Source organism: Lithobates pipiens, unplaced genomic scaffold, assembly GCF_037356315.1.
Source record: "Lithobates pipiens isolate NorthernLeopardFrog02 unplaced genomic scaffold, aLitPip1_a1.2 Scaffold_13, whole genome shotgun sequence".
NCBI classification, from domain to species: domain Eukaryota; kingdom Metazoa; phylum Chordata; class Amphibia; order Anura; family Ranidae; genus Lithobates; species Lithobates pipiens.
Window position 1 is genome coordinate 140,787,007 of NW_027507718.1, and position 17,304 is coordinate 140,804,310.

General features: G+C 42.2%; 1 protein-coding gene across 3 annotated transcripts in view; it reads left to right on the forward strand.

Annotated features, from left to right (window-relative positions):
- Positions 1-17,304, forward strand: part of ARID3A (AT-rich interaction domain 3A) — a 160,891-nt gene that overhangs the window by 15,499 nt on the left and 128,088 nt on the right. For all 3 annotated transcript variants that reach the window (XM_077475653.1, XM_077475651.1, XM_077475654.1), the window contains exons 2-3: positions 2,312-2,898; positions 5,902-6,145. In XM_077475653.1, coding sequence (XP_077331779.1) covers positions 2,534-2,898; positions 5,902-6,145 — 609 coding nt within the window. In that variant the 5' untranslated portion in view covers positions 2,312-2,533. The remainder of the gene's footprint in view (positions 1-2,311; positions 2,899-5,901; positions 6,146-17,304) is intronic.

Sequence of the window (17,304 nt, forward strand, 5' to 3'; positions counted from 1 at the left end):
TGCAAAAAAAAAAAAAAAAAAAAAAAAAATGACATTGGTGTCACTGTGACTGGGGGGCAGGGGTAATTGGGGGGGTGATCGGGGGGTAAAGGGGGGGTGTGAGTGTGCCTGGCATGTTCTACTGTGTGTGGGATGTGTTGGTGCAACTCACTGATCCGCTCTCCTCCGTGTCGGAACGAAAAATACCGACACGGAGGAGAGAATACATCACTTCCTCTCCTGTGTTTACATTACAGGAGAGGAAGTGATGTCACCGGGGATTTCCATTCGTCGGGAGCGATCGCGAGGGGGTGGCCATGAATGAATGGCCGTCCCCTCGTCCGGGATCGCTCCCGAACGAAAACCGACCGCCGCAGGCACCGGGCCCCCGACCCGCGGGAGGCAAATCACGTACATGTACGTGCTTATGCCTGCCCGTGCCATTCTGCCGACGTACATCGGCGTGCGGCGGTCGGCAAGTGGTTAATCTGAACCAAAAAAAAAAAAAAAAAAATGCAAATTGCAGTAAAATCACGTGCGCAGAAATCAAAATGTACAGCAAAAAGCACTGCAGAAACACATCAAAAGCAAACTGCATAGGTGTGTACAGAGCCTTATGCTGACCACACCGATCAATTTTCAGATGAGAATATTCAGACAAAAAATCTTTGTACATTCGCTGAATGAAAGAATTTTGTTTGAAATTTTGACTTGTTTTTAACATTCTGTTTTTAAAATGAATGTAATTTCTGAACGAAAACCACATACACTGTCTGAAGATTCCTTTGACCAAGAAGTTTTCTATCATTTCCAAATTTTCCCGTCGTGGTTGAAAATGAATGTTAATTTGACCCACTTTTATTTTTTTTTTTTATTTTTTATTTTTTAAAAGGTTATTAATCGAAACAATAATCGGCCAACGAATCGATTATGAAAATAATCGTTAGTTGCAGCCCTAGTTATGTGTTTAGTGTTTTGTAAGTGACAGTGACCGATCGATACTGCACTTGGGTGGGCTGGGTGGAGGGGCAAAACGCAGGTGCTAGCAGGTATCTGGGCTGATCCCGCTAACAATGTGTTTTTTTGGAACCCTAAACTGCTGAGGACGCTAGTATAGATCTGATCAGATATTGATCTGTTCAGATACTATACCACTACTGGAGGTGTAAGCTTTGCACGTGGGTGTTAGCGGTACTGGCACTAACCTAGCGCTGCCTGGGGCGACGCAGACCCTGACCCTAAAACCTAATTGATATCACCTGCCGGGTGATCAGGGGGTTAAACCTTTATTGGGTAATAAATGGTGGGTGCCCTGATGCTATAAAAAGCAAACTAAGTAACCAGAGTCGCCCGTAACACTTATACGGTGATCACTGGTGAAAGGGTTAACTAGGGGCAATCGGGGGGTTAAAATCTTTATTAGGTAGTATATGGGGGTCCCTGGCGCTATATAAAAACCTGACGGGGAACCTAAATAACGAACTGGCTAACCAGCGTCACCACTGACACTTATACAGTGATCGCTGGTGAAAGACTGCAGTGTTGGATGGAATTTTGGCTTCAATTTGATAGTGTATCTAAATCTACTAGTACATCTAACACTCCCCTCCACCAGACTAATAATGCTGCTATCCAAAGGTGTCCCTGTGCCCCCCCCTTCTGGTTTTCAAAAGAACAAGCTCTCTTGCAGATTGTTTCAGATACAGTAATGGGTCAAACCATATAACACTGAAAGGGATGCTTACAATGACCAGCTGTTGCTTATGTAAGCCTTAAGCCAAAAGAAAAAACGGTTTGCTGTACTTGCTTATAAAGTGCCAGCTGGAGTTTAGCCTCCATTTGTTAGTGTATTTAAATCTGCTACTTCATCTAACACACACATTCACCAGAATGAAATTGCTGCTGTGCAAAAGTGCCCCCTGTGCTGCTTCATCCAGAGTGGAGACACTCTAATACAGGAAGTTTGTTACTGGCCAGATCACCAGGTATAAATGGAGGGGCGGGGGGGGTAGCCTAATAGAAATAAAACAATTGCAGCCACCACATCTAATGATTGAGCTGCAGTATAATACATTTTTGGGTTTAATACCACTCTAAAGTTGCAGGCTTCAGGGCTGTCATTTGTAAATGTCCTTTTATTGGTTAGTGAGTCACTGATCTATTGCAGGCATGTGCATATGAAATGTTTTTACACCATCAAAAACAATTCAGCAATTTCAGCTTCCATATTTATATCATGCTGGGCTGTTTTCCTTTTAGCATTGAGCGGATTTTGTTGTTTTTGTGGCAATCTGTTTCTAACAATTTATTTATTTTTTTTCGTCTTTTGCAGAGTCCTGGTGTTGGCCATTTTTAAAGCAGGACCTCCTTTCTGGCAGTTGTTGGAAGGAGAGCAAATACTAAAGCATGAGGAGAGCGTCAGTCTACCCAAGCTGAGTCCTCCCTTCTGCCTGCCTGCTTGGAATATTGGAGTGCTGAACCCCACAGGTCTGTTGGCAAGTTTCAATTTCCTCAGAAGGTGGAGGAGGCAGTACGTGGCCCGCCTCACCGCGCCATGAAGCTGCAGGCGGTGATGGAGACGCTACAGCGCCAGCAGCGGGCGAGGTTGCAGCAGGAAATGGAGGCAAGGCAGCTGCAACAGGACTCAGTGAGCGCTCCCTCTGATGGGGTTTATCCTGCGAATGGCATAGACGACACAGAACCAGAGGCCTTGAAAATACAGCGAGCACAGGCCGCAGCATTAGCTGCTATGAGGGCTGCTGCTGCTGGACTCAGCCAACAGCCAAGCCCTGCTGCTTCAGAAGAGGAGGAGGAGGAAGAAGAGGAAGATGAAGGGGAGAGCATGCCATCTGAGGATGAGCGAGAAAGGGATGGTGAAAGTGAACATTACCAGGGGATGGGATCAGAGGATGAGGAACTGTGAGTATTTTAATGGAAGGAGTTGAACCTTCCTGTTGTCATATTTGGAATTGGCCACGTACCTTTTTTAAATGTGTCTGCTTGCCTTATATCCTTTATATTGTACTTTGAATAGATCTTTTACTTTTCCAAAAAGGGTCAGTATTTTTACTTGGAATAAGAAACCTAGTGTAAAAGGTGTATCTGAAGACAAAATTTTCCATTTTTTTTTTTAAATGATTATGCTGCCTGTGACCTGTTGGGCAGATTTCCTTTCTCTTTCTGTCCAAGAGACACAGGAACTGGGAGGAAATTTACCTGAAGTGAATAGAATTCCTCTTTTACAGTTGTAACCAGGACAGATGTCCTCTCACCAATATTTCCCCTCACCTATTGTTTGGATGACAACTATAACATGGTGACTTCCCCCTCATTTCCTGACCAGGTAACAATGGTTATTCAGACAAATAAAGGGGCATATAATGGCAATAGAGAGTTTATAGCCCTTCCATACTCCATCCAGAAATAAAGTTTTGCCTTTACACACACATTAGAAAAACCTGGATCAAAGGGTTAACAGTGTGCCTAACCAGTGTTTTACTACACTGTGGGAGGTGTGCTTACTAGGGGAAGACATGGATCCCAGTCTCTGCTTTACAGATACAGGATTCATGCCCTCTCTCCTGTCAGAACAGCGATCTGCCTTGTTTACATAGGCACAGTCGTTCTGCCTCTCCGCTCGATGATCGGCAGGCACCGGTGGCTATATATATATATATATAATCTCTCTATCTGGCGCAATAAAACTGCTAAAGGGGCAGACCTTAAGTGGTTAATCTTTGCTGGTCCAGTCACATCATCCAGAAGTAGTGGCTAACTTGTGTCCATGAGCAGGAGGCACTGATAACAGAGGGGCAATATAATCTGGCCAGGCCACATTTTAAACAAGACTATTATTTTAGCCTATGCTTCCTATTTACAGTGACCATGTCAGGTGGTAAACTATGCTAAAAAAAAAAATAACTTTAATAGAAAGTAGCATTATTCCTACCTGACTGAGGGCTTGTTTGCTTATAATTTGCTGTGTGGCAGAGCTCCCAGCACTGATGCTATTCCACGTTTATGAGCACATAGCATATCCACTCCTGCCCACTGTGGCTTCTCCTGCTGATCCCCTAAATCAACGTTTAGTCCTGTAGTGACTATAGCTTAGCACAAGGAATCACAGCAGCCAGTGTGGGGCTTCTATTTGATTAGCCCTGAAGCAGGTTATACTCCCAATGGGGTTTTTATTTAGCCGGATGGGTTAATAAAAAAAAAAAAGGAAAACCCGACAGATTGCTGTACCAACACAATACAATTGGTACAGCAATCTCCCCTGCCAGAACACAGCCATTAGCTGCAAGCACTGTTTGCTGGTTTTCAAGCATGCCTGTTTGACAGAAGCTAGTTGTGCGATCGGCTTCTGTTGCACAAGCGGCTGTACACAGGCCAAAAGTCGGCCGGGTTCTACTGTAATGGCTGTTACAGTCCGTGTGTACCCAACATGAGGCCAGGAGCTGTTATACACAGTAACATTTTGGCCAGCAGACAGGTAGCTTTAAAGCTGTTTCTCTTGCATATTTTGCTCCCTACTAGGATCATTTTAAGGCAGTTCACCATATCATGTGGTTCGTTCAACAGTATTTGTTTCACTCTTTTATATGGTGCTGATGCTATTTCCTAAGCACTTTTATAGAGAAAATGAAAACGTTCATCGTTCTTTCCAAGAACTTGTTTACAATCTGATAAACTAGCCACAGTCCTACAGATGAACAAACGCCATAGAGCCAGTTTTGGGTCAAAGCCAATTAAGAAACTTATATACATATATAATGCTTTTCACAGCATTTTGGATATTGAGAGGAAATGGGGGGGGGGGGGGGGGGATAAAGGTTTCCCACGCAAAATTTAACCCTGTAAAGTTACTGTGTTTCGGTTAGGATCTCTGCTAAGCAAAAATGTCAAACTCCTAGCTGCCTTGTTGGGCCCCTAACCTGGCTTTTACTTAGATGGGTATAGAATGTAATGACTGCTATGACCTGGCAAATGTATAATTATGTGCCTTTGTATCACAAATATCTTTTACTGGTGTCCAATGTGCTGAACCGTTAAGTAGTGGTGTGGTAATGCTTGGTGCCCTGTATGTGACCTGGTGAAGCAGTGCGTGCCAGAAGCTGCCAGCAAGCCTGAGAATGTTGGCAGCTGGTCAAAGGCGGTTAGAAACCTCAGACAGATAGGAAGTTTTTGAAGTTGCAGCTCTCTGTTTACACAGTTTGTGCCAAGTTACTCTGTACGCAGGGATTTTTTGTTCCCCTACTGGATCAGTGTCTTGTTTATTGCTATTATGTAACTTTGGCAATAATTACAGACCATGACACTATATAAGATTAAAACTAGCTAAAGATGTGTTGTTTTTTTTTTTTAAAGTTTTTGCAGTGCCTCAGGAAGCCTTCTAGCACTGCAATCTGCTCAGTTTTTTCAGCTGTTGATAATCCACAACCCTTCTTCCGAAGCATGCTTGTTATACTCTCTGTGGAATCTAAGGGGTTAATCTTGCACATGTGTGGGGAAAAAAAAAAGAACAAAAAAAAAAAGCTGTTTGATCCTGTCTCCTGATTTCTCCCCCCCCCCCCTTCTTCCACAGTCCACACTCTGTACGGCTAGAGAGGTGTTTGGTGTTGTGTTTTTTTTATTTTTTTTGGGGGGGGGGGGAGTTTGCATGCCATCGGCACAGGGCCCCAGAGTCAGGGTTTATGCAGCCTAATAGGGCAGTCGGAGGAGAATTAAATCTCCCCCTACAAGCTTTATACACTGCTGATGAGAAAAGGTATTCATCAGTTTATATGTTCTGTGGGAGACTATATATAGTGAATGCAGGGTCCTGGGTTTAGTAACACTTTAATGAAAAGCTGGACTGCAGGTTGTCTATTGAAACTGGATTTTATTAATATAACTTTTTTTATTTTTTTTATTTCACTTTAGGAAGGGGAAATGGGATGAGGATGATTTTGAGGATGAGGAAGACTATGAAGACATGGAAGAGGGTGTAGATGTAGGTGAGGCTGGCAGATCTAAAGATCTAGCTCTTCCCCCAAAACACCCTGCCCAACAAGCCTTACCAGCACAGCGCCTATCAATGGGAGCAGAGCGCCCAGGTCAGCCACATAACACACATCCTCAAATTCAAGACCATGGGGACTGGACATACGAAGAGCAGTTCAAGCAGGTTGGTGACTTAATATTTTTTAGTTCAATAAACCACGCATATTGATCAAATCGTGCCAAAGGTTTGATGGCATAGTTGCAATAACAATTCGTGTTGTGTGTGTGTTTTTTGTTTTGTTGAATAGTTAACGGATTTAGATGTTTTCCTCCTTAAAGGGTAGCTGCACCTTTCCTTTTTAAAATTGCTGTCTACAAACTTGTCCTTAAACAGTGCAGTATGTGTTTACTGTATTTCTACTTTTAGGCAGCATACAGGGTCTATGCATAAGGCAGCATGCAAGCCACACTGCACAAACACATAATTGTAGGTAGCTAAAGTTACCTAAAAGCTATGTGATGGGTCTGTAGTCTTTCTCTTCACCTACACGCATGGTTAGCCCAGATCTTGTCTTTGTGTACAATCCTAGACCAAAATTCCAGCAGAAGGTGGGACCATGCCTGCTTATCTCAGTACTCTCTTGTGTCTCTGGGCATTCTTTAGACTGTGGTGGGTTAAAAAGAAAAGCTGTTTATTGAGGAGTCCGTTTCCATTCAGACTGCTGCCCAGACTTGTGGCCGGCTCCTTGGCCTGACATTCTTTGGTAAGGAAGATCAGTATACACTGCCATATTGTCAAAAGTATTAGACACCTGCTTTTATACACATGAACTTTAATGGCATCCCAGTCTTAGTCCGTAGGGTTCAATATTGAGTTGGCCCACCCTTTTACAGCTATAACTCTTCTGGGAATGCTGTCCACAAGGTTTAGAAGTGTGTTTATCCCAAAGATGTGCCTAATACACACTGCTAAACCATGTGGATAGACTTTCCAGTAGAGCTGAAGCTCTTATAGCTGCAAAGGGTGGGCCAGCTCCATATTGAACCCTGGGGCCAAAGACTGGGATGCCATTAAAGTTCATGTAAAGGCAGGTTTCCCCAAACTTTTGGTAATATAGTGAATATTCAGTACTGACTTTCTAATTGGCGCCTGAAGGTGGACTGGAGAATTGTCTGGCAGAAAATGTGTGTGGACAGTTCAGGTTTTTAGCTTGTTTAGACCAGGGGTCTCAAACTGGTGGTCCTCTAACTGTTGTGGAACTACAGGTCCCATCATGCCACTGCCTTTGGGAGTAAACCTTGTAACTGTCAGCCTTGCAATGCCTCCTGGGAATTGTAGTTCTGCAACAGCTGGAGGGCCACCAGTTTGAGAATTATGGTTTAGACAAACTAACTTTTAAAATTCAACAGAAAATGTATATTGAGGTTCTGCATCAAGATTTACACCTTGCTAAGACTAATCTTCAAAAATTACACATTGCACATCCTAAAACCTTTAAGGCCTCATGCCCATGGACGTTTTTACAGCCGCTTTTTGCAGCTTAAAAATGCCTCTCCATGTTAGCCTATGGCCTCATGCCCACCATGGAGTTTTTGAGCTGTAAATGGCATAGATGTTGTTTTTAAGGTGCAAAAAAAAAAACAGGATCGGGGCGTTCGGGGGTTGTAAAAATTCTGCATCTCTGTTTTTGAGCTGCGCTGTTTTTTTTTTTTTTTTTTTATTTCTGTGACCTTGTGGGTAATTTTTATAGCCGAGAGATGTGTTTTTCTTAAACGCACATAAGCGCTAAAGCAAAACGTGGTAAAAAAATCTAATTTTTTAACGCCACTTTTTTCAGGCGTCGGTATTGACTTTACAGCTTGTCTTTAAAAACGTCCGTGGGCATGAGGCCTAAGAAGGTTGTGTTTGTTTAAATATAAATGATGTTATACAAACTACAGGAAAATATGAGACTTCAAAAAAATGTCATCCAGTACTTATTACTACTGATGATCCTATTTACATGGACATTTAAATGTTGGTAAGCACTTGCTACCATTTTCCAGTAATGTTCTTCCAGTGGGCACTCTCATCCCCCTAGTATTCCACTGAGTAAATTGTGCAATTTATTCGTTGAAATACTGGAGGAAGAGAATGCGTCTTTGGATTTCTGATGCTTTTTATATCAAAACATTATGTGTGTGTGTGTGTGTGTTTGTTTTTTTTTTTTATTATTTTTTTTTATTATTTTTTTTTTTTATTTTTTTTTTGCGTGTATGAAGGTACTGGCTGTGGGGTACCCATTGGAGAAAAAAAATTTAAAAATAAATTGAGTAGCCAAAGTGAAGTTGTTTTCAGTAATCCATAGAGAGGGAAAAGTTAAATCTGTTGTATATTTTCATGTGTAAGGAAATCATCCTGTGCATACAATATAGGACAGTCCTACGGATAGATTAGTTGATTTTCTGCACAGAGCCATAGCTTATACTACTCCAGCTGCTAAAATCTGGCTGGCCTCTTTCCTTTTTTTTTTTTTTTTTTTTTTTTTTTTTTTTTGCCTGTATCTATTACACTATTGCTTTTAAACAGTATTTATCCTTGATGTTTAATAAAAGAGACCAATCGTTCAGCTGTTAACGTTATTTTTGTCTTGCATTGTAACTGTATGCTGTCACATTGTCATTCTGTCTAGCTGCAAGGTATTGCGTGACTAGATCCTTGTTTATATCACTCTGCTTCCCCTCTCCTCCCCTGATAATGCTTCTGTGTGGGTTTTTCTCTCTCACTTCCTGTAATGGGGGAGGGAGACATGCTGGGAGGGAGTAGGGTGTGACTGTGTGCTGGGTGGGCACAGAAGGGGTAAACTGTAGGTGTGTTTGTCTATGACTGACAGAAGAGTCTCTTTTCATATAGACACTTGCAGTGGGCTTTTTGTTGAGACTAGTATGACAGATCTGCATGAATACTATTCTGAGTACAAGCCTTTTAAACCTGACACACAGTGGTAGTGAGTGGTGTTGGGTGTTTTATTTTATTTTTATTTTTGAAGCTTTAATCTGTTCATCAGGTTTAATGAACAGTTTTATTTTGCATATTGAATCATTCTGAAAATGCATAATTGTTGACTGTTCTGCAAATAGATGTTGCAGAGCTCTGCCATGACACTGCTCAAGTGAGAACTGTAGTAGTTTGGTGCTGGACAGGAAATGCCATCTGTGGGACTGATCAGTTTGTCTGAAATAAGAACTGTCTTTGCTGACTCATCGCCACTAATCAGATCTTCCTTTTTTATTCCTGGACAGTATTTTAAATGATTGGATGTTATAAGGCCCTGTGTGTTCTACTCAATTTAGCTTTGCATTTTCTGTCTATTAGTTACTTATTATTATAGGGACTCGTGTAGCTGCTGTAACACTAAAACTGGACTGAGATTTTCAGTTGCCTGAACCTGTGATTGATCCCACTCAGACTTGGCTGACAGCATGGCAATCCCGTGCAGGGCCAATGATTCCTGCGTCATTCCAGTGGGATCATTTTGCATCAAGAAGTAAACATCCATACAAAGCTGGTAATTTAGGTTCCTTCACACTGTTTTCCTTAGTAAAGCACATGTATTTTACTACTTGATTTCAAGTGGAAAAACGGTTCACTTCTGTACACTGCAGCTTAAGGTACTTAGAAAAAAATAGGACATTTTTGTACATTTCTGCTTGTAAACAAGCTTGTTGAAATTTGGTAAATGTACAAAATGTATTATGTACAATTATTTTTAAAGTCTATGGTGAATGTTTCGCCTTCAGTTTGTACAATGCATGAACAAAATGCATAGATACTTTCTCAAAATGGGGATTAAGGTTGGGATTCATACACACGTGCAGATACAATGCAAAAACTCATACGGGTAGAAGGGTCTAATGAACTTATCACCCAACCTTTTAAAGTAGATATAAACCCTAATTATATATTATAGAGGATTTATATAGTGCCCACAGTTTAAGCAGGGCTGTATAATTACAAAACAATTTAATACAGTAGGAATCCAAGAGCCCTGCTCGTTAGAGCTTACATTCTAAAAGGGAGGGTCAAGCGATACAAAACTCTGAGGGATGGGCTGATGGAGAAAAGTAACTGTACAGTTGGTAGGTGGGGGCCAAATAGGCTTCTCTGAAGTGATGAGTTTTCAGAGATTGTCTGAAAGTGGACAGAGTAAGGAGATGGTCGGACAGATTGGGGTAGGGAGTTTGAGGATGAGAGAGGCTCTGGAGAAGTCCTGGAAGTGAGCATGGGATAAGGTGACGGGAGCTAGAGAGCAGGAGGTCTTGGGAGGAACAAAGAATGTTCTTGATATTTTTTAGACTGGGTTAGTGATGTGGATGGCTTTATAAGAAGTTGTTAGTATCTTGAATTTAATTTGGATGAGAGGAAGCCAATGAACGGATCGGCAGAGAAGTGTAGCAGACACTCAGCTGTTTGTAAGGAGGATGAGCCTGGCAGCAGCATTCATGATGGACTGGAGGAGGGATAGTATATGTAAGAGTAATCCAATGAGGATGGAATTGCAGTAGTCGAAGTGGGAGATGACCATGTAATGAATTAGAAGTTTTGTTGCGCCATTGGTTAGGACGGGGCGTGTTTTGGAGATGTTGCGGTGTTTGAGGTGGCAGGCTTTGCACAGTAAATGGATGTGGGGCTGCAAGGATAGTACAGAGTCAAAGATTATACTTTGAACCTTGGCGTGCATGGATGGGTTAATAGTTGAGCTGTTGATTTTGACAGAGAAATCGGGGGAATAAGCACATGGCTGTTATTGACGTAGAAATCGTATTGAAAGCCATGGGAGACTATCGACTGACCCAGGCAGAAGGTGTAGATTGAGAATAGGAGAGGTCTAAGAACAGAACCTTGGGGGACCCTGATAGAAAAAGGGGGGGGGAAGGAGTAGAAATGTGACACGGGGTGCGGTGGATGGAAAAACCAGCTCATTCAGTACAGTCATGGAGACCAAAGGAGTGGAGTTTTTTGAGTGGGTGGTCCACTGTGTCAAAGACAGCAGAGGTCTAGGCGCACAGAATAGTGTCCATTGGTTTTTAGCCATTAGTAGATGGTTTGTGAGATTAAGGAGAGCAGTTTCTGTGGAGTGTTAAGGGGGAAATCCAGACTGAAGGGAATAGAGAGAGAAGTTTTCTTCTCAGTCGGTTGTAGACCAGACATTCAAGGAGTTTGGAGGAAAAGGAGTAAGGAGATTGGGCGTATATTAGTGGTGTCCATTGAGGGCTTTCAGGATGGGGGTTAGTGCATGTTTTAGAGACTTGGGGAAATGCTAGAAGAGAGGGGAGAGATTGAAAATGTAAGCATTTATAGAATAGAGCATAGCATTTGTGAGGGAGCAGGGTCCTGGGGGTAGGTGGTTAGGTGGGCAGCCTCATCAATAGTAGCCGGGTTAAATGAGGGCTAGGAGGTGGAAGAGAGAGGGAGTGAAACTAATAGGGTGATGATCAGAGTCGGGAGGGTTGTTGGCAAGGTTGCATAGAGTTGGGAGGATATAGAGTCAAGGGTGTTGCCATCGGAGTGAGTATGAGCCAGTAACCATTGCTCCAGGTCAAGAGAGGAGGTTAGGTTGAGAAGTTTAGAAGTAGCAGTAGTATTAGCTTTAACGAGTATGCTGAAGCCACAAAGGATGATTTTGGGGTTTTCAGGAGATAAAGAAAGGAGAGCAGGGTAGCCAAAGATGTCTACAAGGAAGGTTGAAACTGGTCCAGGGGTCGGTAAATTGCAGCAATTTTTAGAGAAACAGGAGAAAATAGACGAATACAATGTGCCTCCAAAGAGGAGAGTGTCAGAGAGGGAGGTGGGTCAAGTACCTGATGAGTGCTGCATGGGGATAGAAGGATTCCCACTTCACCTCCCTTATGTCCATTGGGTCTGTGGGAGTGGGTTCAGAGAGAGCCACTATGGGAGAGGGAAGCGTGATAAAAATATGTCCGATTTCATGAAGCCAGGTTTTGATAATGGCAAATAGGTTAAAGGAATTTGTGATGGAGGTCGTGAAGGGAGGTTAGTTTGAGTGGGCATTCCAGAGGGTGCAGGAGCACCTTAGGCTGGTTTTGGGAAGAAGAGGAATGGAAACCAAGTTCTTTGGATTGCAGCTGCTGACAGAGGGTGTAGGGCAATGATGGGGAACCTCTGCACCCCAGATGTTTTCAAACTACATTTCCCACGATGCTCTACTACACTTCAGCGTGCATGACTGACTATCTTGGGAAGTGTAGTTACAAAACATCTGGGGTGCCAAGGTTCACCATCACTGGTGTAGGGTCATGGGAGCATTGGGCACAGTTAAATGATGCCCATGGTTTGGGGATATGTTACCAGAGGTTAGGAGAAGCTAAATGGTGGAGCCTGGTTTATGACTGGACATACCCCAGCATCCTGGAGGTTTGGTCAGCATGTTGGTGTAGACTTAGCAGGAGTTGGTGAGTGCAGTAATAGGGTGAGGATAGGAGTGAGGGTGATATACAGTATATAAGCAGTGGGGTGGAGCAAAGTGAGTTTAAGGAGAGAGGACACAACTGGCAGATGGAGTGGTAGAGGGCGCATGCCTGTTTGGTTCTTTTCAGTTCCGTTTGCTATGTATGGTCACTTTGTGCAATCGCTGAAGTGTAGAGCTTGACATTCACATCATTTGTATAAAGAATCACTAAAGGCACCAAACTCGGCAATGTATAGGATGACAGTTTGCTAAAGAAATGTATCCTAAAAAAAAAATGCCTGAAATATTTATTATGTCTTTTTTTTTTTTTTTTTTTTCATTCTTTGTTACATAGTAGGTGAGGTTGAAAAAAGACACCAGTCCAAGTGCAACCTATGTGTGATTATGTCATTATTACATTGTATATCCCTGTATGTTGCGGTCGTTCAGGTGCTTATCTAATGGTGTGTGTGTGTGTGTGTGTATATATGTATGTATGTATGTATATATATATAAATTTTAGTGCCTTGCAAAAGTATTCGGCCCCCTTTTGAACTTTTCAGGCTTCAAACATAAAGATATAAAATTTTAATTTTTTGTGAAGAATCACCAACAAGTGGGACACAATTGTGAAGTGGAACGAAATCTATTGGATATTTTAAACTTTTTTTAGCAAATAAAAAAACTGAAAAGTGGTGCGTGCAAAATTATTCGGCCCCTTTACTTTCAGTGCAGCAAACTCACTCCAGAAGTTCAGCCAGGCTCTCTGAATGATCCAATGTTGTCCTAAATGACTGATGGTGATAAATAGAATCCACCTGTGTGTAATCAAGTCTCTGTATAAATGCACCTGCTCTGTGATAGTCTCAGGGTTCTGTTGAAAGAGCAGAGAGCATCATGAAGACCAAGGAACACACCAGGCAGGTCCGTAATACTGTTGTGGAGAAGTTTAAAGCCGGATTTGGGTTCAAAAAGATTTCCCAATCTTTAAACATCCCAAGGAGCACTGTGCAAGCGATCATTTTGAAATGGAAGGAGTATCAGACCACTGCAAATCTACCAAGACCTGGCCGTCCCTCTAAACTTTCAGCTCAGACAAGAAGACTGATCAGAGATGCAGCCAAGAGGCCCATGATCACTCTGGATGAACTGCAGAGAACTACAGCTGAGGTGGGAGAGTCTGTCCATAGGACAACAATCAGTCATACACTGCACAAATCTGGCCTTTATGGAAGAGTGACAAGAAGAAAGCCATTTTTCAAAGATATCCATAAAAAGTCTTGTCTAAAGTTTGCCACAAGCCACCTGGGAGACACACCAAACGTGGAAGAAGGTGCTCTGGTCAGATGAAACCAAAATCGAACTTTTTGCCCACAATGCAAAACAATATGTTTGGCGTAAAAGTAACACAGCTCATCACCCTCAACACACCATCCCCACTGTCAAACTTGGTGGTGGCAGCATCATGGTTTGGGCTTGCTTTTCTTCAGCAGGGACAGGGAAGATGGTTAAAATTGAGGGGAAGATGGATGCAGCCAAATACAGGACCATTCTGGATGAAAACCTGTTGGAGTCTGCAAAAGACCTGAAACAGGGACGGAGATTTATGTTCCAACAAGACAATGATCCCAAACATACAACAAAATCTACAAAGGAATGGTTCACAAACGTATCCAGGTGTTGGAATGGCCAAGTCAAAGTCCAGACCTGAATCTAATCGAGAATCTGTGGAAAGAGCTGAAAACTGCTGTTCACAAACGCTCTCCATCCAACCTCACTGAGCTCGAGCTGTTTTGCAAGGAAGAATGGGCAAGAATTTCAGTATCTCGATGTGCAAAACTGATAGAGACATACCCCAAGAGACTTGCAGCTGTAATCACAGCAAAAGGTGGCTCTACAAAGTATTAACGCAAGGGGGCTGAATAATTTTGCACGCCCCACTTTTCATTTTTTATTAGTTAAAAAAAGTTTCAAAAATCCAATAGATTTCGTTCCACTTCACAATTGTGATTCTTCACAAAAAATAAAGTTTTTATATCTTTGTTTGAAGCCTGAAATGTGGCAAAAGGTTGAAAAGTTCAAGGGGGCCGAATACTTTCGCAAGGCACTGTGTGTATGTATGTGTATGTATGTGTGTGTGTGTATATATGTAATAAAAAAAAAAAAAAAAAATATATATATATATATACATACAGTGCCTACAAGTGGTATTCAACCCCCTGCAGATTTAGCAGGTTTACACATTCGGAATTAACTTGGCATTGTGACATTTGGACTGTAGATCAGCCTGAAAGTGTGAAATGCACTGCAGCAAAAAAGAATGTTATTTCTTTGTTTAATTTTTTTTTTTTAAATAGTGAAAAGTTTATTCAGAGGGTCAATTATTATTCAACCCCTCAATTCAACAGAATTCTGTTTGGTTCCCCTAAAGTATTAAGAAGTAGTTCAGGCACAAAGAACAATGAGCTTCACATGTTTGGCTTAATTATCTGTTTTTCCAGCCTTTTCTGACTATTTAAGACCCTCCCCAAACTTGTGAACAGCACTCATACATGGTCAACATGGGAAAGACAAAAGAAGCATTCCAAGGCCATCAGAGACAAGATCGTGGAGGGTCACAAGGCTGGCAAGGGGTACAAAACCCTTTCCAAGGAGTTGGGCCTACCTGTCTCCACTGTTGGGAGCATCATCCGGAAGTGGAAGGCTTATAGAACTACTGTTAGCCTTCCACGGGCTGGACAGCCTTTGAAAGTTTCCTCCCGTGCCGAGGCCAGGCTTGTCTGAAGAGTCAAGGCTAACCCAACACAACAAGGAAGAAGCTCCGGGAAGATCTCATGGCAGTGGGGACATTGGTTTCAGTCAATACCATAAGTAACGTACTCCACCGCAATGGTCTCCGTTCCAGACGAGCCCGTAAGGTACCTTTTACTTTCAAAGCGTCATGTCAAGGCTCGTCTACAGTTTGCTCATGATCACTTGGAGGACTCTGAGACAGACTGGTTCAAGGTTCTCTGGTCTGATGAGACCAAGATCGAGATCTTTGGTGTCAACCACACACGTGACGTTTGGAGACTGGATGGCACTGCATACGACCCAAAGAATACCATCCCTACAGTCAAGCATGGTGGTGGCAGCATCATGCTGTGGGGCTGCTTCTCAGCCAAGGGGCCTGGCCATCTGGTCCGCATCCATGGGAAGATGGATAGCACGGCCTACCTGGAGATTTTGGCCAAGAACCTCCGCTCCTCCATCAAGGACCTTAAGATGGGTCGTCATTTCATCTTCCAACAAGACAACGACCCAAAGCACGCAGCCAAGAAAACCAAGGCCTGGTTCAAGAGGGAAAAAATCAAGGTGTTGCAGTGGCCTAGTCAGTCTCCTGACCTTAACCCAATTGAAAACTTGTGGAAGGAGCTCAAGATTAAAGTCTACATGAGACACCCAAAGAACCTAGATAACTTGGAGAAGATCTGCATGGAGGAGTGGGCCAAGATAACTCCAGAGACCTGTGCCGGCCTGATCAGGTCTTATAAAAGATGATTATTAGCTGTAATTGCAAACAAGGGTTATTCCACAAAATATTAAACCTAGGGGTTGAATAATAATTGACCCACACTTTTATGTTTAAAATTTATTAAAATTTAACTGAGCAACATAACTTTTTGGTTTGTAAGATTTATGCATCTGTTAATAAATCCTGCTCTTGTTTAAAGTTTGAAGGCTCTAACTTATTTGCATCTTATCAAACCTGCTAAATCTGCAGGGGGTTGAATACTACTTGTAGTCACTGTGTGTGTGTGTATGTGTGTGTGTATATATGTATATTATATGTATATAATATATAATTCTCATTGATTCCCCCCTGCTGAGACCACAGGAATTCTACTTCCTTACCACTCTTACAGTAAAGAGCCTTCTATGTAGTTTAAGGTTAAACCCCTTTTCTTCTGATTTTAATGAGTGGCCATGAGTCTTGTTAAACTTTTTATCCCTATTGGGGGGGGGGGGTCACCAGTACGGTATCTGTAGATTGAAATCATATCTTCTCTCAAGCGAGACTTCTCCAGATGTTCAGTACTGTCAACCTTTGTTCATAACTAATGTCCTCCAGGCCCTTTATTAACTTTGTTGGATATCTGTGCTGGCATTACTGGTCTACATGCACTCCAGCAATGACTGCATTCCATTTCCAAGGGGAGGTTTCCCTGATGACAACAGAGGGCTGTGCCTGCATGTAATGTGTCCTGAAACAGCCACTTGTAGTTTTGGGCTCCATTTATGTGTGTGTGTTTTTTTTTTTTTTCCATGCTTTTTGCAGAAATGCAGGACATTATTTTTAACGTGGGTTCCTATGGAACGTGTTCACATCAATGCATTTTTGGGTCGGGGACTTTTTTAAACACTGCGCTTTTTTTTCTTAAATAGACTTCAATGGAGAAGCTGCAGTAAAAGCAGCACATTTTTAGCCCCGGTTTTGCGTATTTTTTATTTTTTTTTAAATTTTGCCTTTAAAAGAAACAAAACAAAAAACCCTTAATTGTTATTTAAAAAAGAAATGCAGAGACGCTTAAAAGCAACACGCATAGGTTGAATGGTATCTAAAGTTAGAAGCCTGTGTGACAGTGTGTTGTCATCTACAGGTATAACGGGAAGTACCTGAACGAGAACCTACATGGCAGGATCACCAGATATTATTTTAATGAAAGCTGCATATTTAAAAATTACTTTTGGCAGCGTGGTAACTGACCGTAACAGTACAGAATATTTATTGCAATTAAAATGTGCCTCTTAACATAGAAGAATGTTTAAACAATTTGGCTATTGATTTGCAGATTGAGTAATGAATGTCTGTAAGCCGATCCTGGGCCTGCTCAGGGAAGCTATTGGGCCTCAT